At 38.4% G+C, this 27,363-nt stretch overlaps 1 protein-coding gene across 2 annotated transcripts in view; it reads right to left on the reverse strand.

Moving 5' to 3' along the window:
* Positions 1 to 26,047, reverse strand: part of LOC126176925 (uncharacterized) — an 87,398-nt gene extending 61,351 nt beyond the window's left edge. The window contains exons 1-3 of one of the 2 annotated variants that reach the window (XM_049924111.1): positions 25,746 to 26,047; positions 15,996 to 16,191; positions 1,749 to 1,896 (exon numbers count right to left, since the gene is read on the reverse strand). In XM_049924111.1, the coding sequence (XP_049780068.1) occupies positions 1,749 to 1,896; positions 15,996 to 16,128 (281 nt within the window). In that variant the 5' untranslated portion in view covers positions 16,129 to 16,191; positions 25,746 to 26,047. Of the gene's footprint in view, positions 1 to 1,748; positions 1,897 to 15,995; positions 16,192 to 25,388; positions 25,409 to 25,745 lie in introns of those variants that run through there. The other variant, XM_049924112.1, reaches the window with a different exon arrangement.
* Between the last annotated feature and the right edge of the window lie 1,316 nt (positions 26,048 to 27,363).

A 27,363-nucleotide genomic window follows, 5' to 3' on the forward strand; every position in this document is an offset into this window, starting at 1 on the left:
GACGCTGTTATTTATCATCTAGTAAACTTATCAGAAGATCAAAACAAATTACAAAACGATTTAGAAAAGATATGTGAACAGTGAGTAAATTGGCAATTCACCCTAAATAAAGAAATGTGAGAGGTCATCCACATGAATTCTAAAAGGAATCCATTAAACTTTGATTACGCTATAAATCGCTTAAATCTAAAGGCTGTAAACTCAACTTAATACCTATGGATTACAATTACGAACAATTTAAATTGGAAAGAACACAAAGGAAATGTTGTGGGGAAGACAAACCAAAACATGACTTTTATTGGCAGAACACTTGGAAAATGTAACCGATCTACTAAGGAGACTCTCTACACTACACTTGTCCGTCCTCTTCTGGAGTGCTGCTGCACGGTCTGAGATCCTTACCTGACAGGATTAACGGACTACATCGAGAAAGTTCAAAGAAGGCCAGCATAACATTTCTGTCGCAATTTCCTCCACAAAATACATTCAGTTTCAGCGAGACTCTTTCATGTTCAATGGCGGCTTTTGTGATCTTCAAATTCTTACATTATGGTGGTTTACTTTACCCGATACACAAACCGTTGATTTGCTCAAAAGGACGAGTCATTCAGAAAAAGGTTCTCTGCCACATCCTGGAAAACTGAAATGCAAAACTCGTACCTGATGGTATCCTCCCCTCAACCACCAGATTTTCTGAACTGTGCAGATGAGAGTTATCCTTGCAACACTCTCTGCTCCCAAAATTATACTGGCCTCAACCCACAGTGCTCACGCCCTCTATCCAACAGTTTCCACCACCTCTGTCCTATAACCTCCTCCCTGTTCCCATCCCCTCACCCTCACTGTATGCTGCCTTCTGCCAAAGCAGTTGCCTGTCTTTCCCATTCCCTGCTCCCCTCTTTTTCTGCTCCCTGCCTCTGCTATCCCTCCCTCTTCCCTGCCCAACTCCAGAATCCCGCTCAACGTGACGGTTGCATTCCAGTTCAAGCTAATGGAGATAGTGTGAGATTTGCTTCCTTATGGGAATATTTTCTTTCTGAAGGAGGCTTTGGCCAAATGCTAAATATGTGATAGTCTTTTTGTTGTGCCTATCTGCAACTTAATGTATCATCTTTACTGTGAGTCGGAATCTATACCAACAATTTCCATTACTTGAATCCACGAATTATGTTCATTTACAGCTCTGGTTCTGTGTAACCTGAAGCCATCTGTTTTACATTATATAGTAGATTGTTGAACTGTACCTTTAACTGTCTTGCAGCTAGCTTCAAAAACATTTACTTTAAGAACCATACCTGCCAGAAGACATGGAAACCAACAACTTCTTTTCATATCAAACAGCCAAAGAAGGTTCACTGGCAAATTAGTGTCTATAACTTATCTAATATTATTGCAAATAACCCATTTTATAGATATTATTGTAACTGGCTGGGTAAGTCACTTCAAAGGAAGGGGGGAAGGGAAAGTAATACTAGCTCCAATAGGACCACAACTAGAAAATCACTGAGGTCTTTAAGTCAACTTTCACCCTGAGGCCAGTTTTTACTTAATGAACAGTACTTCACACGTAGCATTTCTTATCGTCAAAGACTCACCACCTCATTATTTCCCATTAATCACCACATCTGCAAAAATACGAAGTACCTGTCATCAACTCTCTGTGTTTATGTATGATTTTATTTGAGTCTGTGAAAATTACAAGTACTTAAGATACTAGCATTTATGCCTGTGCACGGCAAATACAATACCTCGTTATGACATTTACTGGCGATTTGTGAATCAGCATATCTTTCATTTCCCAAGTGAATGGGCACTGCAAGGCATCAAGCTGGTGCTGAAGCTCATCACCTAGGGATATCTTCTCGACTGAACCAATAAGTTCATCAATTTTTGAGTCTGCAAATGTGAACATATTAATGTTACATCTCCAACATTACCATTTTAAGTCAAACAAGAGGTATAAACTTCAAAAATTTAAAATATGTCACAACAACAACATAAAAATTTTCTGTGACACGGGTGAAAAAAACAATATGATACGTCAATACAGTACTACTCACCACACACAGGAGGTAATGAGCGGCACACAGGCAAATGTAAAGTACACTTAAAAATACAAAGAGCTATCAGAGAAGGTCCTTCCTCAGATGCAAGCACGCGCATGCACACGCACACACACAAACACACCACATGGCCACTATTGTCTCTTAACACTGAGGCCCAAATGTGATGAGCAGCCAACTCTGGTGGGGTGTGTAGTAGAGACACAAAAGAGGCACGGGTTGGGGAAGGATAGCAGGGTATGGGTAGGGAAAGGTGCTATATGCTGCCTGTATAAGTGTCCAGTGTGTGTGCAAAAATGTGGAGGGAACAGGGCAGTGGGCTGTTAGTTACAGCTTAAGGATGACTGGGAGGCAGGGGGGGGGGGGGGGAGGAGGATGTGACAGGAGAGAGGGGGAAGGACCACACAGGTATGTTTGGGGGACAGCAAGTGTGTGAGGCTGGAGTGGCAGAAGGTAGAGGCAGGTTGAGGATAGGGACTAGTAGAGGTTGAGGCCAAAGGGGTAACCTCCATGCCGTACAGTGGATCACACAGTATCTATGTCAATGCAGGTGTTATGAGAACAAGGGCTATGTTTGTAGCAATTCCGGGATGCACAATTCTGAAAATCTGTTGTTGATGGGAAGAACGCAGATAACAAACACGGTGAAGTAGTTGAACTGAAGCATACAATGTTGTGCAGGGGCAACTGAGTGTTCCTGCTGTCTCTTTATCACCATTTGGAGCTGACCTTTCATGTGGGCAAGCCTGAACTGCCCACTACAGTCCTGTCAGAGGCATCCCTTACCCCAATAAAGGCAGGACCATCTGTGAAAGCAATCATGAGGCCAAACAACTTAGCTGCAACCACTGTGCCACATTCTATGGGGGCATGGTCATAACAATCTGTCTGTCCTGATCAATGGCCATAGCCAAACTGTGACCAAGTGACAGCTGGACCATCCTGTTGCGAACATGTCACACAACACTATGTGCTTAACTTCAATAACTGGGACACAGACTGGGCCATCTGGAGTCCTCAAACCAACTACACCTTTTCAGAATTGCGCAGGTGGGAACTCTACCTACAACATATCCTTGTTTCTGTGACCCCTCTGGCCTCCAGTCTCTCTAGCCCCTGTCTCCATCTGCCTCTATACCCTTACCTGCTCCCACTACATCCTCACACATGCTTGCTACAACAGCAGCACACTTTCATAAACCTTTCCCTTCCTTGCCTCTCTCCTCTCCCTTTTCCATTCAAGTGACAGACTCTCGATGCTACAACCCACTATCCTGTTCCTGCCACATCCCAGTACACTTCCACAGGTAACTTTACACAAATACATCACCATTTTCACCTCAGTCTCTTCACTGCAGGTACATCATTCCACTTCAAAAGCAGATTTCCCAGGCCATCACATCCAATCCTGGTACTGCTGATCCCTCCAACGAACAACTTCAGAGCACACCACTGGTGACTGTATTATCCTGGTTTGGAATGTACTGATCAGCTACTGCGATAACACCATGAATTCCTAGTATCATGCCCTGAAATGAGATCTAGCCTGACTGAAATTTTGCCCACCACACCTAGAATAGCTTTTTGTAACCGCCCGAATTCCCTCAATGTTCTTGAAGAACCCTATGTTCCTTCTTGACCCATTTACCCTATGGCTCCTATCCTTGTGACCGTCCCCACAGCAAGACTTGCCCTATGCACCCTCCTACCACAACCTATAGCCGCATTGTAACTGGCAAAGGTGAGCCCTTGTGAAACGGCATGTCATATCAGCAGTTATGTAAACACTGCTCAGCCTTTACATTGGCATGACTACCAACATATTATCAATTAGGATGAATGGGCAAAGGCAGAGGGTATATAATAGGAACACACAATATCCTGTTGCAGAGCACACTCTAAAACATGCCAATCATGACTTCTGTGCCTGTTTCACCACATGCGACAGCTCGATTTTTCACCCAGACACCAGTTTCTCAGAACTACCCAGGTGGGGACTAGCACTACAACATGTCCTTGGATCTCGCCACCAAACTGGCCTTAATTTATGTTAATTTCTTCCACTTCAGCATTTCATCACAGTAACTACTCTTTTCTTCACTCTGTTTTAGTTTTCTACATCTTTCACTGTCTTACCCATCTATTTTTCATCAACCCCCTCCCACCTCTGTTTCGTACAATGCAATTAGCTTTTCACTCTTATTAACTCATGCACGATGTTGAAGCAGTAACCTCTGTCTTGTATATTACCCTGTCTCCCACCTTTAAGCTCTCAGGTTTTCAAATCTCGTCTGATGCCGAGTCTTTCCTTCTCATTCCATATAGTAAATCTCCCCTGACCTGCAGTTCTGGGTGGCTTTCCCGAAATCTACCCCTTTTCCTAGACCTCTCCAGTCCTTTTGCTTCAACCCTCTTCCTTTCCCTCCCTCAACCCTTCTTCCTGAAGAAGGAGGTATTAGCTCCAAAAGCTTGACTAATTACAACCTTCTTTTATGTGTGTGTTCTCCCGCCAATGCTTGGTGAGTAGATTTATTATCTATCTAATTAAATTATTTTGGCAAAAATTGATTGTTTTTGTTTTTATATTAGAACAATTTGTCTGCCACAAAAGTGTCTACTTGGGTTAAAAACAAATGTTTTGTCACAAACAGTTGTCAACTCTTGTGAATGCCTTAAAAAGTATGTAGTAGGTTTTCCAATACTACTTAATAATGTCACCACAACTAACGCACTGTTCCCATCCTGTGTTCGCTGTATGGATGGAGTTGTTCTTTTTAAACAAGACTGTTACATCAATTTCAGTTGACACTAGTCACTAGACTCTACTGTGAGTCAGCATAAGAATTCTCAATTAATCAGGCACAACTCCGAATTCCCAATTCATCATGCACAACTCCATGTATGACCCTGATGGCTAATTTTTTGCTAAACATTGCCTTCCAATTTACTACCCCATATCATATGACACCAAAAAATTTATGCATGCAAAGTAAACATGTTTTGGTGAATTACTGGGGCACCTACATCCAGCTTCTACAAAATGTCATGAAAATGTGACTTATACAATAGCTTGCCACTTACCATCAGTCACAGTCTTCCAATTCTTTAATTTATGTGCAAACAGAGTTGCATCTAACAAATTGGATTTATTAATATGATGCTGCAAAATCCTGACTGGAATGTAAATTGTGGAACGGTAATCACTCACCAAACAATGGAGGCATCGAGCAGTCAAGAGGCATATAAAGAGATTGAAATCCTTGTTAACCTTTTGCTTGAAAGCTAGCAAAAGTTTCAATCTTGTTTATGCTTCAGCTGCAAAGTTTATGACAGTCCAATACTAGTGCAAAATATTTCAGTAGGTGTGCTGGTTTTGACTTATGAGCCATTTTCAATAAATGGTGAAATGTTTCTTGGTCAAAAGGCATAATTCCACATAGTCAACATCTGGACAAAATAAAGCAACATATGGCCAGTGGCACTATAGTATGTGGCACCTAGCAAATTACTGTCAACCGCATCAACCAGCTGTTGACACAACATTTTGCATCTTGTTAGCAACTGTCAGTCAGTGGATCTATACAGCTTGCTGCACATGATATGCAATGGATAACTGAAAAGGTAATTTCATTTACTGAAGATTATAGTAATTTACACGAGTTGTGGGATATTTAAAGTAGTAACTACAACATAATAGATTAAAGAAATGATATGCTGGGGCAGAGTGCCATGAATGTGGTTGTAGTATTTTAGAAGCAAAGAAAAATATCAAGAATATAGACAACATACAGTCACAAACATAATAACATCAACGGCCAAAGAAAATTTGAACATAACCTAGGAAAGGAGGAAAATGGTTTACATATGACCTAACAAGTTTGTTATATGGTGGTAATTAATAAAAAAAAATCTTTAAACAGGCAACCTACGTCATATGACATCTGGCAACACATTTTCAGGGTAACAGCAACCTGTCTGAGGATGCATCAAATTATGTTGGGGGTTACCATATTTGTAGCCTTCGGCCAAAACCATTCTGTGAAATTGAGAACTCTGTAACAATTACAGTAACTCACAACTCATCACTACTTGGTTTTCACAAGTGTTTTCATGAAATGTATTTCAATTACTTCTGCAACTTTTACAATCTGTCAACAATTTCAAATCACCCTCTTTGTCATCTGTCCTAAGACCTACAGCTATGTTGCTGAATTCACAAATAAAAGTTAAATAAGTCTTATTTGGACAAATCCGTACTAATGGTGAGTACAGTACATCTACGACAAAAATCACTATTGAAGATAGTTAAAAAATATTCAGGATGCTAAGTGATTCTGTGGTAAATTACTGTGTTCGACTTTATGTACACTGGGGAGCAAACTATGGAGATGACAAATGTATGAGGTAGTCTCACAAATATTAGTAATTACAGGCATTAGTGTTAACAAACATTTTTGCATTTTTTCTTTGCTTCTGTTCCTATAACTAAAATCCTCTCATCAGTTAATAGTTATCCCCTAAGTCATTTTAAGAGAAACAGTTTTTAATCAAGCATGTTGTAGGACGTGCTGCATGAAAGAAAGAGAGAATCCTGTCCCACATAGACAAGTGATTCCTGCATAATTCTGGAAGGCATGAAATGATTCAACTCTCTTTTGAGGGGGGAAAAAAATAAACAAAAATACAAAATATAAACAGAGCTGCAGGGTAGTCAATCTTGAACCTACCGCACACTATTCGGCATTCCAGCTTTCACGGTGGATGGTACGCAGTAGAGGCTTTAAAAACAGTTTCATCAGGTTTTCATAAAATTTTGACAAAGCATTTGGTAAGTAATTAGTATTATATGCACTGACTAGCTGTAACTCTGCTTTACAAATTTTGTAAAGTAAATTAACTTCCCTACTCCACAGACCACCATAACAGTGGAACAGGTGGTTGGTTAGAAAATTTTAAGGGTGAATGCTATAAAAGTATTTGAGAACACCTGTCATTACTATTGAATCTACAGTTTTTGGAGATTCTATGCTGAGGAGTGTCACATCTGCTGACATTTTGCTCCTCTATATGAAGAAAGGAAATGAGTGACCCAAAAAAGAAAAGGGCAGATAAGGACCAATAATCTGAGTAGTGACTGTCATAATGATGTTTTAGTTCAAGTTTACCCGAACAAAACATACACAAGTTACAATTGCTGGAACATTTAAGAAACAATGAGAATTCCTTGGCACCTTGAAGAATGAAATGTGAAATTAAATATCGTAGATCGGATTCACTGCAACATGGTAGATCAGAGATCAGGCTCAACTGCCACCACACAGTCTTTTATTTAACTCTGCTGTTGTCCTTGGGTCAATGTGACCCGACAATAAATTTATCTCTCTATTACTAGGTTAATGCCTGGTGCTTGTAAATTTATGTATTTGTTTCCATTCATAATTACTTCTCAGAAACCCCGGCGTTGTTGAAAAACATGACCCTGTTTTTTAATAACTGAATTTCGCACACTTGCATTCCTTGGATCATAATGACCCAATTGCTCTTAAATACTCATTTATACACTTGTTTATGTTCCATTATATCCAATCCACACACATATCAGTTAACATAACCATGGAGTCCACTGCTTGCTTTGCAACAACAGACACTCTATTGTTGAAGAAGTTACATCCGACTGAGCATTAAAGGAAGACATTATATTTTTAGCTCTTGCACTAAATAGTGGTGCATTTTTATCATGGCCAAATACTGCCTGTCTGATAGTGAATTAGAAACAACAGGCAATGCATCTAATAGTTGCTGTTGTTGTTGTCTTCAGTCCTGAGACTGGTTTGATGCAGCTCTCCATGCAACTCTATCCTGTGCAAGCTTCTTCATCTCCCAGTACTTAGTGCAACCTACATCCTTCTGAATCTGCTTAGTGTATTCATCTCTTGGTCTCCCTCTACGATTTTTACCCTCCAAGCTGCCTTCCAATGCTAAATTTGTGATCCCTTGATGCCTCAGAACATGTCCTACCAACCGGTTCCTTCTTCTTGTCAAGTTGTGCCACAAACTCCTCTTCTCTCCAATTCTATTCAATACCTCCTCATTAGTTATGTGATCTACCCATCTAATCTTCAGCATTCTTCTGTAGCACCACATTTCAAAAGCTTCTATTCTCTTCTTGTCCAAACTATTTCTCGTCCATGTTTCACTTCCAAACATGGCTACACTCCATACAAATACTTTCAGAAACGACTTCCTGACACTTAAATCTATACTCAATGTTAACAAATTTCTCTTCTTCAGAAACGCTTTCCTTGCCATTGCCAGTCTACCTTTTATATCCTCTCTACTTCGACCATCGTCAGTTATTTTGCTTCCCAAATAGCAAAACTCCTTTACTACTTTAAGTATCTCATTTCCTAATCTAATTCCCTCAGCATCACCCGACTTAATTTGACTACATTCCATTATCCTCATTTTGCTTTTGTTGATGTTCATCTTATATCCTCCTTTCAAGACACTGTCCATTCCGTTCAACTGCTCTTCCAAGTCCTTTGCTGTCTCTGACAGAATACAATGTCATCGGCGAACCTCAAAGTTTTTATTTCTTCTCCATGGACTTTAATACCCACTCCGAATTTTTCTTTTGTTTCCTTTACTGCTTGCCCAATATACTGATTGAATAACATCACTGCCATCTGGTTTCTGTACAAATTGTAAATAGCCTTTCGCTCCCGGTATTTTACCCCTGCCACCTTCAGAATTTGAAAGAGAGTATTCCAGTCAACATTGTCAAAAGCTTTCTCTAAGTCTACAAATGCTAGAAATGTAGGTTTGCCTTTCCTTAATCTATTTTCTAAGATAAGTTGTAGGGTCAGTATTGCCTCACGTGTTCCAACATTTCTGCGGAATCCGAACTGATCTTCGCCGAGGTCAGCTTCTACCAGTTTTTCCATTCGTCTGTAAAGAACACGCGTTAGTATTGTACAGCTGTGACTTATTAAACTGATAGTTTGGCAATTTTCACATCTGTCAACATCTGCTTCTTTGGGATTGGAATTATTATAATCTTCTTGAAGTCTGAGGGTATTTCACCTGTCTCATACATCTTGCTCCTTTCAGTGCTCTGTCAAATTCTTCACGCAATATCGTATCTCCCATTTCATGTTCTTCTACATCCTCTTCCATTTCCATAATATTGTCCTGAAGTACATCGCCCTTGTATAGACCCTCTATATACTCCTTCCACCTTTCTGCTTTCCCTTCTTTGCTTAGAACTGGGTTTCCATCTGAGCTCTTGATATTCATACAAGTGGTTCTCTTTTCTCCAAAGGTCTCTTTAATTTTCCTGTGGGCAGTATCTATCTTACCCCTAGTGAGATAAGCCTTTACATCCTTACATTTGTCCTCTAGCCATCCCTGCTTAGCCATTTTGCACTTCCTGTCGATCTCATTTTTGAGACATTTGTATTCCCTTTTGCCTGCTTCATTTACTGTGTTTTTATATTTTCTCCTTTCATCAATTAAATTCAATATTTCTTCTGTTACCCAAGGATTTCTACTAGCCCTCGTCTTTTTACCTACTTGATCCTCTGCTGCCTTCACTACTTCATCCCTCAGAGCTACCCATTCTTCTTCTACTGTATTTCTTTCCCTCATTCCTGTCAATTGTTCCCTTATGCTCTCTCTGAAACTCTGTACAACCTCTGGTTTAGTCAGTTTATCCAGGTCCCATCTCCTTAAATTCCCACCTTTTTGCAGTTTCTCCAGTTTTAATCTACAGTTCATAACCAATAGATTGTGGTCAGAGTCCACATCTGCCCCTGGAAATGTCTTACAATTTAAAACCTGGTTCCTAAATCTCTGTCTTACCATTATATAATCTATCTGATACCTTTTAGTATCTCCAGGATTCTTCCACGTATACAACCTTCTTTTATGATTCTTGAACCAAGTGTTAGCTATAATTAAGTTATGCTCTGTGCAATATTCTACCAGGCAGCTTCCTCTTTCATTTCTCTCCCCCAATCCATATTCACCCACCATGTTTCCTTCCCTCCCTCTTCCCACTCTCGAATTCCAGTCACCCATGACTATTAAATTTTCGTCTCATTTGACTACCTGAATAATTTCTTTTATCTCATCATACATTTCATCAATTTCTTCATCATCTGCAGAGCTAGCTGGCATATAAACTTGTACTACTGTAGTAGGCATGGGCTTCGTGTCTATCCAGGCCACAATAATGAGTTCACTATGCTGTTGGTAGTAGCTTACCCGCATTCCTACTTTTTTATTCATTATTAAACCTACTCCTGCATTACCCCTATTTGATTTTGTATTTATAACCCGGTATTCACCTGAGCAAAAGTCTTGTTCCTCCTGCCACCGAACTTAACTAATTCCCACTCTATCTAACTTCAACCTATCCATTTCCCTTTTTAAATTTTCTAACCTACCTGCCCGATTAAGGGATCTGACATTCCACGCTCCAATCCGTAGAACAACAGTTTTCTTTCTCCTGATAACGACATCCTCTTGAGTAGTCCCCACCCGAAGATTCGAATGGGGGACTATTTTACCTCCGGAATATTTTACCCAAGAGGACGCCATCATCATTTAACCATACAGTAAAGTTGCATACCCTCGGGAAAAATTACGGCCGTAGTTCCCCCTTGCTTTCAGCCGTTCGCAGTATCAGCACAGCAAGGCCGTTTTGGTTAGTGTTGCAAGGCCAGATCAGTCAATTATCCGGACTGTTGCCCGTGCAACTACTGAAAAGACTGCTGCCCCTCTTCAGGAACCACACGTTTGTCTGGCCTCTCAACAGATACCCCTCCGTTGTGGTTGCACCTACGGTACGGCCATCTGTATTGCTGAGGCACGCAAGCCTCCCCACCAACGGCAAGGTCCATGGTTCATGGGGGTAGGATCTAATAGTGGGGAGGACATTTCAAAAGAAGAAAACCTTACTAATGAAGATAGCACTCACCCTTACATCAGAATCAGAAGAATTTGCTTCAGACAATGAGGTTGGTAGTGGCAATTTGCAGGCTGTAGAAGTAGTTAAATTGAAAGATACAAGCATCGGTCGGAGTTTGGTACCCTTTCCACATAATGGAAAGGCATTCAGTGTAAACAAAATGAAAAACAGCTGGTCCCACTTGCTTTTCGAGTAATTATGAACAAAACTCTCTCCACTACTGTGTTGCAAATGACTAATATTGAAGGCCAAAGAGTGTATGGTGACAAATCGAAAGATTTAGATGAATTTAGTTTAGAAGCATATATTGGTGTATTATTGCTTGCTGGTGTTTAATCGTATGTTGAATCAATAGGCAGCTAATAGTATCCACAATCAGGCAGATCAATTTTTCCTGCTACAATGTCATAAAGATGTTCTTTCACATCTCTCCAGTGTCATGTTTTGATGAAAAGTCTGACTGGCAGGTGCAAAGAACAAACGACAAACTAGCACCTATAAGGTTCAATGGCTGGAAATAATTGCAAAATTTTGTAATCCTGAATTAAATGTTGTTGATGAGCAACTGGTGGGCTTTAGGGGTCACTATCCAAACAATATATTCCAAGCAAACCCACCAACTATGGGATAACGATACACTATGGGATAACGATACAGACACTGTGCAACAGTGCTAGTTCGAATGCTCTGCAAATACAAATCTACACAGAAAAACCACCTGGTGTACCACTTCAGAAAAGCCAAGGCATGCGTGTCGTTATGTATCTGTCATGAGCTAAGAGAACAGAATGTTGTATTTGGTAATTCTTTTACTCACAATAATTTTCACATCCAATATCTCAAAAGAATGGTTACAATGTTGGGTACACTCAGGAAAAACAAGACTAAGTTATGCCAAGACATCCACAGTTCAGAATTCTGTTTCTGATTAAGATACCACAATAGTTTACTAGAATCCAAAGAAAAATAAGTATGCTGTTCAAATGAGCACAATGCATAATGGTAACGAAATCAGCAACAGAGAAGATGAAAAGGTAAAAGTTATATTAGATTACAATGCTACAAAAGGTGCAGTTGAAATGCACTACCAGCTTACTGCCACATAAACATGCGAGGAAAATACTCATCACTGGCCTGTAATTTTATTTTATAATATGCTTGACACCACTGCCTACAATGCTTTTGCACTGTGGAAAGAAATCAATCCAGAGCTGAAAATAAATATTCTTCTCAAAAGAACAATATTCCTCGAGGATCTAGGAAGACTTCTTGTTACTCTGTACACGGAAGACAGGAAATGACTGCTACAAAATGCAACAGCCACTGCTATTGTGAGACAGATACAAACACAGGACCATTCCATATCAGGCTCTATACCGACAAGGATTGAATTATATTAAATTTCATGTAATAATATTTTAATCTCCTAGAGTTTTGCCAATCAAGTCATTATGACCCAAAGTACCAAGATCATATGCTGTTTTCAAGGAGAATAGCACAGTTAAAGTGATGTCACTAATTACTTTACTGAAGGTCTTCAGCCTGCCAAAACTTTGGAATTCCTACATTACAGCCTGCCCAAACTTTTGAATTTTAAAGAGTTATTTGTAAAGAGGGTGCTTTGTTAATTTACACTGCAATGCTGCACGATAAGCAATTTGACCAGTGTAACTCCTACAATTACACCTGCCCCTAACAGCTGGAAAAACCAAACACTGTGGTTGATAGCAGATGTGGTCTCTGGCGATAAAACCTAGTTGGTCACAGAAATTTCAGTCATAAAGAAACCACACACACAACATAATGACAAATCCATTTAATCATTTTCAACAAGTTTTCTTTCTGGAAACAAAGTCTATTGGTCTGACCAAAAAACCTGGCCCTTGCTAGACTAGAATGTGGACCATACAAACCTCTTTAAGAATAATATGTTGGTTTGAAGAATGGAGTGCATCCTAAATGTGTTGTATAACATTTGTCCTATTAATTTCTGTGCTTGTTGGTTTGTATCAGTCAGAAAAATTTTACAGTTAACCCTGGAAATTTTGTGCACCAGATTTTTGGGTGTCTGTTGAGATCTACATTAAAAAAGAAAACTTATTGAAAATAATTAAATGGATTTTTCCTTGTTGTGTGTGTTCTCTTTTCCTGTTTATGATTTTTGCTGCCAATTCAAGAAGAATTGCCACATCAGAACGAACAGAGGAAATGAAGCTGGCTCCTCAGAGTGATGCACTCACAAACACAGAAGAGAATAATGAGATATACATGGGGGCTCAGGCCCCAAATACGGGTAATAATAATATTGTTATTATTATTTAAATTCTGGAAAGAGGCAGTCTTTTTTAGTCCATTGACTTTCAGATTATGTAACAATCAACCAGTCCATGCCAGAATAGGCCAAATCATCATCAGCAAAGCAGCCTCGTCAATCAAAATCACTTCGCCGTATCACCTGACAATTGAGACTGAGGACTCTTCAACACCACGACCGAAAAAGTCTTGCTGGCTTAGTTACTCACCTATAATTTTCGCTTCTTCTTCAAGCTGGCCTTCGGGCTACTGGAATTAGGTTCTCTTATTCCCCTAGCAACCCTCATCATGTAACCCCCGCCCCCACGGTTTCCTTTTCTAAACCTGAGTACTGTGTATTAATTACATGCCCACATCACTTTCCAATCTTGATTACACTGCTTTCTCATCCCGATTACACCTCCGAGGGGTTGTACAAACTGGCACCAGAAGTGACATGCCAAATTCACTCTCAGCTTTGAAGTGCTGCATACAAATTACTAAGATATGAGCAGATGCGTGAAACCATTGTGCGGAGATTTGTTCTGAGTGACAGTAGATGAGTGCTTAACATATTTCGTCTGGGCTGTCAGCCCAATCTACCGAGAGCTCCTGCCACCATCACTGCTGTGGCTGCATGAGGCCGCTCGGACACGTCCACCACCTCTGCCGCCCTCACACAGTGCTACATTGTGGGAACAATGACCCAGTGCCAGCCACCGTGTCACTGCCCAATGCTATGATGCTGTCTGTCAATCAACAAATGTGATTTGCGAGTTTCAATTTCAGGGGGAAGATGCAACCAGCATCCAACACAGCCCAAGATGTTGATGAGAGCTGCCACCAAAGCCGTTTTGTTGGTATTGATGCATGTAATTTAAGCCGATGCCCAAAATTTAGGTCACAGGGACAGCTGGACATCGATCACAACAAGCATGCAAGGCTTGAGTAGCTCACTTCCCCATTTCCACTTTTTCCGCAGCCGTTTCTGTCTCAGCATGTAACTGTCATTGCAATGAATTCGCTGGTTCCCACCTTTGCAGTTAAACCAGGCAAAAATTTCCATACTGCCATACAAAATGGGTTTCCCACACAAACTTCCCTGATTTCAAAGACACAGGGGAAAAAACCACAGTAGATATGACAATGAAAAATGCACCACATTGTAGAGCATCTCAAAGAATTTATTTATCATCACTACACCTCTACATGTGAACCATTTGTAGCATGAAGAATATAGAGTCTATATTCAATTTCTTGCCAAGTTCTTTGTAACATTTCCTCTGTTATTGTTGCAATCGCATTAGTGATACAATGTCGCGACGAAGGAATATCGTCCACTTTGGTTGCATACACGCTGTCCTTCACAAATCCCCACATGAAGAAATCAAACAGCGTAATGTCTGGTGATCGTGGTGGCCACGCAATGCGTCCTCCACGTCCGATCAAACGATTGGGAAATTTCCTATCCAGGAACTTGCGAACAGCTGTTGACCAATGCAGCGTAGCTTCATCTTGTTGAAAAATTATGTTGGGTTGCAAGTCTTGTATCTGAGGGTACACAAACTACTCCAACATTTCAAGATACAGTGACCCATTTACTGTTTGTTCCACAAAGAATGGTCTAACAATCCTGTCGTGCATTAGCCTGCACCAGACGTTTAGTTTAAGGTTATCACGAACATGTTCAATGACAATGTGCAGATTCTGCGAACCCCAAATCCGAACTTTATGCCTATTAACCCTTCTGGATACATGAAAGGTTGCCTCACCTGAGAAAAAACATCTTTCCATGAAGCTGGCATCCATATCAATATGTTGCAGCATATCCACAGCAAATTGTTGTCGGCATGGTTTGTCGTTTGGCATAAGATGTTTCAGAATTTGCACTTTGTACGCACACATAGAAAGATGCTGCTGAACTACATGATGCAATGTTGATCAAGGTACATCAAGTTGCCTAGACTGAGAAACGTTTGATGTCCTCGACTGTCTCTTCTGAAACTCCGTAACGTGCACTGGCAGAATGTTTTAGAACACTTCCTGTTGCCAGAAACTTCCTATACCATTCCTTAATTGTTTTCACATCAGGTGGATCGCATTCAAACAAACATGGCGATAATTTCTTTGCACAGTAATCGGCGATTTTGTTTCTGCAAACAACACTACTCCTTGCGCGCGCTGCTGTGGAGTCAACATTATCACTTATGTGACCATGCTGCACTCTGGCGATGATACTAGACACTTCTGACGCAGGAATTTAAATTCTTTGAGATGCTCTACAATGTGGTGCATTTTTCATTGTCACATCTACTGTGGGTTTTCTCTCTTGGGTCCTTGAAATCAGGGAGGTTTAAGTGGGACACCATGCATTATAGAAAAAATATCAAACAACAATCAGATGAGAAGAGGATAATTTGTAACAGTAATGTTATTCGTTTAAAATTTGTATTGGTAATGGTTGTGGCGTTACAATGAAATATGTATTGCAGATACCTAACATTCAAACATAAAACACTATTTGAAGGAATGAAATATGATCTATATTTTCATGGAGTATTTCTGAAAAACCTGAATTTTATATTCTACTATTTAACCTGCCACTGTTCTCATGTTTTCTTTGTTTGCTGCCCCATAGCTACCAATTTCTATTTGATTAGCATACTAACCTTTGCTTATTTCTGCCTGCGACGTTTCTGGATGTCTTGTAAGAGAAGAACATTCTTTTGAATCACTGCTCTCATTCTTTCTTACACTTTCTCCTTCAACATTTAGCTGTGTTACAGCATTTGATTCAGACATTTTCTTTAGTTGCTTTGAGTAGTTGCCTTCAACTTCCTGCTGTGCAGTTTGTTTTCACTGTACCTGAAAAAATATTAACTAAAGTAAAGAAATAAATCTGTGCTGATTAGATCATGAATATGATATTTCGTAATGATGTGGAACGAGTCAAATTTTCCAATACATGACATAATTAAGTTAATTTAACAACATACTTAAGTTAATATAACAACTTTTTTTATTTTTTTACTTTTTTTAATAATTTTTCCCCTTAATTTATATCTAAAAATTCCTCTATGGAGTAGGAGTTGTCATTCAGAAATTCTTTTAATTTCTTCTTAAATACTTGTTGGTTATCTGCCAGACTTTTGATACTATTTGGTAAGTGACCAAAGACTTTAGTGCCAGTATAATTCACCCCTTTCTGTGCCAAAGTTAGCTTTAATCTTGAATAGTGAAGATCATCCTTTCTCCTAGTATAGTAGTTATGCACACTGCTATTACTTTTGAATTGGGTTTGGTTGTTAATAACAAATTTCATAAGAGAGTATATATACTCAGAAGCTACTGTGAATATCCCTAGATCCTTAAATAAATGTCTGCAGGATGATCTTGGGTGGACTCCAGCTATTATTCTGATCACACACTTTTGTGCAATAAATACTTCATTCCTCAGTGATGAATTACCCCAAAATATGATACCATATGAAAGCAATGAGTGAAAATAGGCATAGTAAGCTAATTTACTAAGATGTTTATCATCAAAATTTGCAATGACCCTTATTGCATAAGTAGCTGAACTCAAACGTTTCAGCAATTCATCAATGTGCTTCTTCCAATTTAATCTCTCATCAATGGACACACCTAAAAATTTGGAATATTCTACCTTAGCTATATGCTTCTGATTATGGTCTATATTTATTAATGGCGTCATACCATTCACTGTACAGAACTGTATGTACTGTGTCTTATCAAAATTCAGTGAGAGTCCGTTTACAAGGAACCACTTAGTAATTTTCTGAAAGACAGTATTGACAATTTCATCAGTTAATTCTTGTTTGTCAGGTGTGATTACTATACTTGTATCATCAGCAAAGTGAACTAACTTTGCCTCTTCATGAATATTGAATGGCAAGTCATTAATATATATTAAGAACAACAAAGGACCCAAGTTAAATTACCGTGAAACAAGAAACAAACACGTTTACAAAATTTTAGCCTAAGCGCGACTTCGCGAAGTTACGATCTATTCGTGTTTTCCGAAAAAATACGCAAAGAAAAGTCAAACCTTCAACAGCAAGAGAACTTACTCCCATTTATTCACTAACACATTATACTCCATAAATACCTTCATGAAGGAAAGCCTCCAGGTATGTGGAATGACTGAACTTTACATTAACAGGCAGAAGTAGCAACTGCTGACTATAAATTATGACCAGTATCAATTTAATCCAAATTATGACCCAAATTAAATCGCACCGACAAAAATCAAACAATGGAAAATCCAGGATGGAATGTAACAATATACTGAGAAGGAAAGTTTCCACCCACCATATAGCGGAGATGCCGAGTTGCAGATAGGCACAACAAAAAGACTCACAATTAAAGCTTTTGGCCATTAAGGTTTTTGTCAACAATAGACAGACACACACACACACACACACACACACACACACACACACACACACACAAAAATGCAACTCACACACACGACTGCAGTCTCAGGCAACTGAAACCACACTGACAATTATTAAAATTATTTTACAACTTTTGTAAGTATAGTGGAATACAACCATTTACTGCTTCTCACCTTCTAACCAGCTACTTCGCATTACGCATTTTATGTAACTTCTGTGATTTTCACAGACAACTACAGATGTCTATGTACTGAAATTGTTGAAAACCTTGCAGCAACAGACATCAATAAACTCTAATCACTAGTTGTCAGCTGATTTGTTCGGCAAAGCTGTCAACACAGACTGTGTGCTGGCTCTTTGCTGTTGTATGATGTTATATAATTGTCTCTTCTGACAAAATTCTCTACTATTCCACTAGCTTGGACAGCACACGGACAACACGAACAGCTATATCTTTCTGTGCAAGCCCTGATGTCCCTCATTTTATTATGATTGTTTCTTCCTATGCAGGTTGGTATCAACAAAATATTTCTGGATTCGGGAGAGAAAGCTGATGGTTGAAATGAGAAGATTCTACCTCAATAGAAAATGATGTCCACTCCAAATCCAGCATAAGTCAGTGACACTCTCTCTCTATTTCACAATAATACAAAACATGCTACTCTTCTGTGAACTTTCTCAATGTTCTCTCTTGATCCTATCTTTTAAGAATCCCAGACCACACAGTAGTTCTCCAAAAGAGAATAGACAAGCGTAGTATAGGCAGTCTCTTTAGTAGATCTGTTACATTTTCTGCCAATAAAGCATAATCTCTAGTTTGCCCCCCACCACCCCCAAACATTTTCTATGTTCTTTCCAATTTAAGTTGTTCCTAACTGTAATTCCTAGGCATTCGGTTGAATTTACAGCCTTTAGGTTTGAGTGATTTATCATGTAACCAAAGTTTAATGGTTTCCTTCCCACCTTCATGTGGATGACCTCACACTTCTCATTATTTACAGTCAAATGCCTATTTTCACATCACACAGATATCTTTCCTAAATCATTTTGCAATTTGTTTTGATCTCCTGACGACTTTACTAGACGATGAACAACAGCATCATCTCCAAACAACCTAAGATGGCTGCTCAGATTGTCTCCATCTCCTAAATCATTTATAAAAATACGGAACAGCAGAGGGCCTAACTTGGGAAAGGCAAGAAATCACTTCTGTTTTACTCGATGACTTTCCCTCAATTACTATGAATTGAGACCTCTCTGACAGGAAATCATTCAATCATATAACTGAGAGGATATTCCCTAAGCACACAATTTCACTACAAGTTGCTTGTGTGGTACGGTGCAAAAGCCTTCTGGAAATCTAAAAATCTGGAATCAATTTGAAATCTCATGTCAATAGCACTCAGCACTGCAAGTGTGTAAAGGGCTGGTTGTGTTGCACATAATCTCCACTGTAAGCAGAAGCTCCACTAGAGCACCATACACTTTCTGGATGCCGCGTACACTACACTATACGACTCGTGGACGATACTCCACTCTTCCTTAGGGGCTTGGTGTAGGATCATACGTCGAGACACTCTGATCACAAGTTGTCAGCTAGTGCGTTCAGCTAAGCTGTCAAAACAGCTCGCACACTGACCACCAAGAGCACTTTGATTAAATTTCAGTGTGATGCTCTATGACTGTTTGTTCCGACAAAGATTTTGCTCACAAGGGAACATCCCCATTGCAGCCCCCTCAGATTTAGTTATAAGTTGGCACAGTGGATAGGCCTTGAAAAACTGAACACAGATCGATCGAGAAACAGGAAGAAGTTGTGTGGAACTATGAAAAAATAAGCAAAATATACAAACTGGGTCGGCCATGCGTAAGATAGGCAATATTAAGGGCAATGTGAGGCGAGGAGCTCCGTCGTCCCGTGGTTAGCGTGAACAGCTGCGGAACGAGAGGTCTTTGGTTCAAATCTTCCCTCGACCGAAAATTTTAACTTTTTATTTTCAGTTTATGTGAAATACTCCTATGTTTTCATCACTTCTTTTGGAGTAATTATTACATCCACAAGAAAACCTAAATCGGGCAAGGTAGAAGAAACTTTTCACCCATTCGCCAAGTGTACTAGTTAGGTGGGTCGACAACATATTCCTGTCATGTGACGCACATGCTGTCACCAGTGTCGTATACAAAATATCAGACGTGTTTTCCTGTGGAGGAATCGGTTGACCTATGACCTTGCGATCAAATGTTTTCGGTTCTCATTCGAGAGGCACGTCCTTTCGTCAACTAATCGCACGGTTTTGCGGTGCGGTCGCAAAACACAGACACTAAACTTATTACAGTGAACAGAGACGTCAATGAACGAACGGACAGATCATAACTTTGCGAAAATAAAGAAAGCAAAATTTTCAGTGGAGGGCAGATATGAACCATGGACCTCTCGTTCCGCAGCTGTTCACGATAACCACGGGACCACTGCGCTCCTCGTCTCACCTTCCCCTTAATATTGCCTATCTTACGCATGGGCGACCCAGTTTGTATATTTTGCTTATTTTTTCATAGTTCCACACAACTTCTTCCTGTTTTCTCGATCGATCTGTGTTCAGTTTTTCAAGGCCTATCCATTGTGCCAACTTATAACTAAATCTGAGGGGGGTGCGATGGGGATGTTCCCTTGTCAGTTACCTATGAAGCTTGACTGATATATCTACTTGTAAACTATCATTTTGCCTCGTTTCATTATATGTTTGGATTGTTCTGTCTGTGCTGCAGTGACCCAATTTATTATAAGATAAATGTTGTTCTTGATACACCAAAATTAACATTTCACATCTCTACCCGGCAGACTTATGAGCACTTCATATTCAGTTTGGAAGTCTATCAACTAGTCTTGTGTCAACCTCTTTCATATGAATATTTGTGTTAAGGGACTTAATTTTTTGTATTGATATTCGATGATTTCCATTCTTCTGCCCAGTATCTACTGGGAATTTGTTGTAGGCTTCCGCACCAAAATTCTTACATTGAGATATCAAAACATTTACTGTCCATACATCACTAAAACAATTCATTGACTCAAGTGATATGGGCAAGTTATCAGTTTAAATGCATTTCTTTCTTCGGCTCCAGATGCTCACAGTGTAGCCTATTTTGCAGGTATGCGCAGAGTCGTATAAGATGAAGCAGACTGCAACGGTTGTCAGAAAGAAGGTCAAATACAGCCAGTAACAATGCCCCTGATGCTGACATCTGTCAATGAAAAAGTTCTTTTATTCAATCTATTAAGGTATTTGTGGTTAACAGTGGTAATGAATTTGTGATGAACCGTGAAAACCACAACCAAAGTATTTAAAGTAAAAATAGAAGCCTTAAACAATTCCACCATATTAGAACACTGGTCAATTGACAAATATTTTTTGATAATTTTATTTAGGACCAAAAACTACGGCGGTACACTTCCCACAGCCCTTTTGTGAGCTGTTATTTTGGTAGGAAGTGTATTTCTACAGCAGAAAAGAAGAACTTTTTTCAACTTTACAAGTGACAACAGTAGTGCCCCAAAGACAAACAGAAATTGATTGTTGTAGCATCTCCTTTTCTTTTTTTTACCTGTTACAGTGTACTACCACAAGATGCCAGGCACATCAGAGGTGGTGCTCCCAAAACATTTGTAAAACCTGTAAGTTGGTGGCAAGTATGCAGTAAGTATAGCTCCCAAGCCCCTTGGCGGAACTACTTGGGTAAGAAGCAGACTTCCCAAGAGCTTTAAAAACAATGTTATTTGATGGGATGCATACTTCCCCTGGCACTAAAAGCCATCCCTCACAACAAATAGAAATTACAGTTGGTGTATAGGACTACCACTAGACACTACGAGTGTACCGAAGAGGTACAATGCAATGACTTAAGCAGTTTATTTGAAGACATCAGTAGGAAATTGAAAATACCAAAATAGTGAAATACATGTTGGCAACTCCTCCTACAAGTTATCAGAATACTTGGACTCAGGTACGTAAATTCTGCTTAATACTAATGTATGCACATTTATTTAAATTAATATATATTTTTAAAAAAATTCTGAGTATGCAGATGCCTGATAGTGTTTCTGAAGCATTAGATAAAAAACAACAGCTCAGTGGTATGTGAAGCAACTGTTTTCTGCTATAAAAGATAGTATAGATAAGTAAGTATGTAAATGTCTGAATACATAGATTATGTTGTTTGTTCTTAAAATTTCATACCACAACAAATAAAATATTCTTATAAAAATGAACCATGAATGAATAAAACTACTAGGCCCCTACTTCATTCTGACTCATTCAACATCCCTGAAGGCTTTATTTCATGATGTGTTTAGAGAGAAAAGCCTTTCAGCCATGAGCAAACAATTCATTGAGGGTACTGACTGATTGGCTAGCAGAAATAAAATAAGTTTATTAAACATTTAAAAAAAAAAAAAAAACTGTAGCCACGAACTTTCACAAACACCACACAAAGCAAGAAAATGATCACTCTTTGAAAATCACATCAAATGTCAAAACTATTTGAAGATGTCTAGCTTTCAGGTACATCTATGCAGAGTGATCAAAAATGAAACACACACTTTCAAGATCTCACAGCTACACTATCAAATATCTGCTGTATGCTTCAGGTGCTTAACACTAAGTGCAACTGACAAACACTGTTACAGGCAGATTATGCATATTTCCAGTCTGCAATTAAGTATGGAATAATAATCTGAGGGAACAAATCCTGTAGTCAAACTGCATTCAAAACCCAAAAATAAACTATCTGACTCGTTTGTAACATAAAAGTGATACGATTCATGTCATCCTCTTTCTTCCCTGCACTAAAAATCCTGAATCTTCCATACTTGTATCCACATGAAACAACAGTCCTTCTTAGAGACTATTCAGTAACAACCAGTGCATCTTGGCATACTGTGTCTGTGCGTAAGTATTAACCATAAACATTAATAATACTCATGTCTCATGATCCAGAACTTCTGCATATCAGAATAGTATTTTCATAGTAGAACACAATAATACAATCACCTACCAAACAATATCCAATCAAATATTACAAGTAATATGGGTTTTACTCCACCTTTTGAAACAGTAAAGGATTCTTAGTTGGACCAGCCGTGTTTTGCTTTAGTTCAAGCATCTTCAGTGGTAATGAAAGAAAGCCTACTTAAAAAGGGCTGGAGTTATTTCTGATGGACCACTGCTTTTAAACCATAAGTGAATTCATTGAGAAAAAGTGGACTTCTTATTATGTAAAATTATGTCATATTAACTTAAAATATTGTATTACTGTTGTCACATTCTGAATTGTACTTGCAAATACTGTTTGTGACAATACAATAATTTATATGTGTTTAATTTCAAACTCATTGTCTATAGTGATGACATCATAAATTGCATTGGCATTATACTGTCTATATGTAATGTTTAATTATGTACTAACTTGTACTGTGTATCTGTATAAGAGGTCAGTATAGTAACTAAATAAAATGAGTAATGATGTTTATGGAAGACAATGTGTAAATGAATGAGAGATAAGAACAGAACTACTCAAACTGTTAAGTTAATTCCTAAAGAAGAAAATGAATGCAGTGGTTCTGTAAATATACTCACCAACACACATAACATAGGCCAATACTAAATCATCGTGTCATATGGATCACAGTAATAGGTAGAACCACCAGGAATGTAAAACACAAGACAAGATATACACCCACTACAAGCGAATGAAGCAATGACTAACATTCTGTTGACTACTTTAAAAAACATAACCAACTTTAGGGAGACTATTTTATCAGGGCCATCAGCCATACTATATTTGCTCTTGAATGGTAGCAAACTATATCTTGCATAATTATCAGTAATGTCACTAATTTGGCAGTTATACTACTCTACTTCTGTCCTACAACCTGTAACATTAAGTGCCTGCATTCGTTACTGATGAGAAAACTGTACTCACATACTATATGCATGATTACTTATGTAGAATTAGGCCTACTACATTGTTTGTTACATTGCTAACACAGAACCCAAAAATTCAAATAACCTAACAGTGAGGTTATTAGCATCGTACTAACAGTAATGTGAATATCTACAACAAATAAAGTGTAAGAAATCAAAGAAATTACTGTATATGAGTAGAGATTAATACACATTTTGTAACAACTCGTGTATGCTTTCCAAGTTGAAGGCCATGTTAATTAATCTAATTTTTTAAATGCAATCATCAACCACGGTACTATGAAACAAACTTTTGAGACAATGTAGATGACAAGTAGCCACAGCATGAGTTAAACATAAAAGCAATAGAGATTCCACTTTTGACCATGAAGTATCAACATTGCAGGCTTGATGAAAAAAGCTGGCTAAAAGTACCTGGTGAATGACAGTAATGTGTTTAAAATATAAAATTACTCTGGTATTTGACTGGGATAACAAGTGGGATACATCAAGTCAAAACTGCTCAACAAGCAATGTTTACAAATAGAAGAAGCCACATAAGCACATAACTACTGCAAAAGGAGGAAATCATACTGATGATATGATTATCAAGGTCATCTGGATTGAAAATTTTTCTCTTCCCACAAGTAATGGTGTGAAGCAATGAATGGTTAACATGAGTAAGATGGTACAGTTTGTAAAGCCGATCTTACAAACGTGGAATGAAAATTGAAAGGAAAAAAATGTAGAACTAAAATACATTATGCTTCTGTATAATGAGTCAAATATGAGAAAAGAGAAAGAGGGAGAGCAGGATTAAACAGCAACTGCACTTGATCTCTTGGAAGATATTGGAAGTGCTATGCTGAATGCAAATTTGTCTTAAAAAAACTGATCTATGGAAGTAACGGGTCTTATTAACATGATAGAAAATATTTCAGATGTGGTACACTGCTGCATCATGAACATTTATGAATTCCAATACAGTTTGAAAGATTATTGTAGGCCTATAATTTTTTTCCTCACAATCTTTTGATGTACAGTGAAGTTAGCATAACTTTTGTCGAGGAATACATAGAACTGCCATGAGTAAACTGACAGTATTTTAGCATGTAATGTATCAAATGAGGCAAGTGAGAAGGTTCCCTTCAATTTTCTGTTTACAAAGGCAAACAAATCAGTTTCATTTGCCAAAGGCAAAACAGCTGCTGTACACAAAAAACAGTGCCTGTCTCTTGCCCCTGAGAAGTCAGCCAAAGGTTTGCATTTATACAGTAAAGCAAACAGTTAATATTCAAATTCAATATGAAGACTGAAACAACGCATAATAAAGAAGACAACTTAAAACACAAATCTGGCATCAGCTAATGATTCCATATCATCAAACACTTCAACGAGGTTGGGATGGACATAATATAGCAGCGTTGCTTCGAGCATTGGTGATCAGCACAATACCTTTTCTGTACTGCATCTGTTTTGCACAACTTCTGCAACTAAAATGAAAATTACCTTTACATAAACACTTACTGTTTTTTGGGCATTTTTAAGTATCAGAGACACTAGAATACAACAATATGTCAAAATATTAAGCCATTTCATTGTTAAATAAAATGGACAACCCTGACTTCTTTCAACATGATGAAAGCAAGCATCTTGAGCTGTAGATCGTGAATCAGTATATTACCACTTCTTTTTTTTAACAGCTGTAACTGACACACAAGTTTTACAATTGCACATTAAAGCTTCCCGGTACGCCAACAAATTTTCCGTCTACTAGTTACATCTTGTCACACACACACACACACACACACACACACACACAAAAAAAAAAAAAAACACGTGGGCACTGAATCAACAAGCTAGTAGAGTCTACCAACAATTGCAAATCGTCTAAAATAAGGCAAACTTTATTGCTTCCCTTAACCGTTATTAAAATCAAAACACACAAGTCCGCGTCGCGACAAGGTTTTTAAGGACAAGACGAGCAAACAAATGGAACTAAAGCACTAACTTTACTGTATCGTATTCGAAAATGACAAACCTTTGTTATATATATATATCAATGCAGTGCTTCTCCTTAGACGCTCTGCCACTGCCTAATCTCCGTATTCCTTACTTTACAATTTATATTAAGCAGGACTTTCCCCACAATTACTACGCATTCACGCCAACACTATTACTACGCCAACACTATTACTAAGTATACGGCCCCAGTGTTACAAACACTGACACGACATGTGTTATCAAGTTTTAATAAATCAAACTTCTATTTAGATATTTCTGGTTGGTGTCAACACTAACTGCGAAACTGATTATATTAAAACAAATCCGCTCAACAAATATAAGAAGACTACAGTTGTGCTAACCTTCCGCTTAAAACAATAATTTTTTTTTCTATTTTTACTACGTTACCGGGGAATCCCAGACAACGCCTTTTTCACTTTGAAACAACCAATTACAATCTAACAGCTGTATTTTAAAAATATACATGAAATCAGATCACTTGCTGAATACATGGATAAGTTGTAAACCAACAGCTGTTTTTAGTGTCAACGTAATAAAAACATTAAATTATAATGCGCAGTTCCATACATCATTTTTATAAAGCCGCACTCTCTGACACTTCCAAAGATGCTGCAACCTGAAGTGGCTTTTGATAAAGAATTATCTTTGACATAAATATACTATATTCGGTTGTAACAAATAATTCACGCCCAGACCACAAATTTTATATGGAGAAACTCATATAATTTCATACTTCTTTCTAAAAACCTGCAAAATACTGTTCTATTAATGTGCAACAAAGTGATAGTGGCCAACCACTGTAGAAGCGTGTACTACCGGACAAGAAAAACCGCTACACATTACAGTCAGGTATCAGCAGACATGAATTTCTTACACGTGCAAACTCGCCCCACGCCCTGCATGCGAAAGTGAGCATACATGTGGAAACATATACTTGCACACTGTCATACCAACTTACATGTAAGTTACGTTAGTTGAAAGCACTTCTACTTTCATGCTCGATGTCGCTTTCCCCAGCATCGCCTGCGAGCTTTAGCATCTGCCGATAGGTGGATTTGCTCTCATTCTGCTCTGGTTCGTACGGGAGCATTTATCTAGAATCGTTTATGTACGTGGAAGGTTAGCATCGCATCAAATAATTAACTTAGTCTTCTGCTAAGAAAATAAATATTTTTTAAAGCGGCAAAATGTTCTTAAACAGTGCTTGAGAAATATCATCCAAGCCTTCTGCCATTCCTTACATTCACTTATTTGGAACAGTGTTTGAAGTGATGAAATGGATTAAAGATGTTGGTATTATTGTAGAACAGTCAATATGGTACAGTACTTATTTTTGTATTTCAGTATAATGGTAATAATTTTTTGCTTCAGTTTATGAGTGTACATATTACCGTGAAATGAGAATTTATTTGTAGCTTTAGACATTTAAAACTGCTCTTCACACTCACAAAATTCTATAAAAATATAACAGTTTCGTATTGGCACTATCATTGAGTGATAACTGTTCTGCACAGTAGTACAGTGTTTGGTTACAGAATTAAATACAATACTGGTCTCTGTGACCCATCAGAACATGACTAACTCTGAACAGAAAAACAAAGCCGAACTGTTGAACAACAACCCAACTTTCTGGT

This window comes from Schistocerca cancellata, chromosome 3 (genome assembly GCF_023864275.1).
Source record: "Schistocerca cancellata isolate TAMUIC-IGC-003103 chromosome 3, iqSchCanc2.1, whole genome shotgun sequence".
Classification (NCBI taxonomy): domain Eukaryota; kingdom Metazoa; phylum Arthropoda; class Insecta; order Orthoptera; family Acrididae; genus Schistocerca; species Schistocerca cancellata.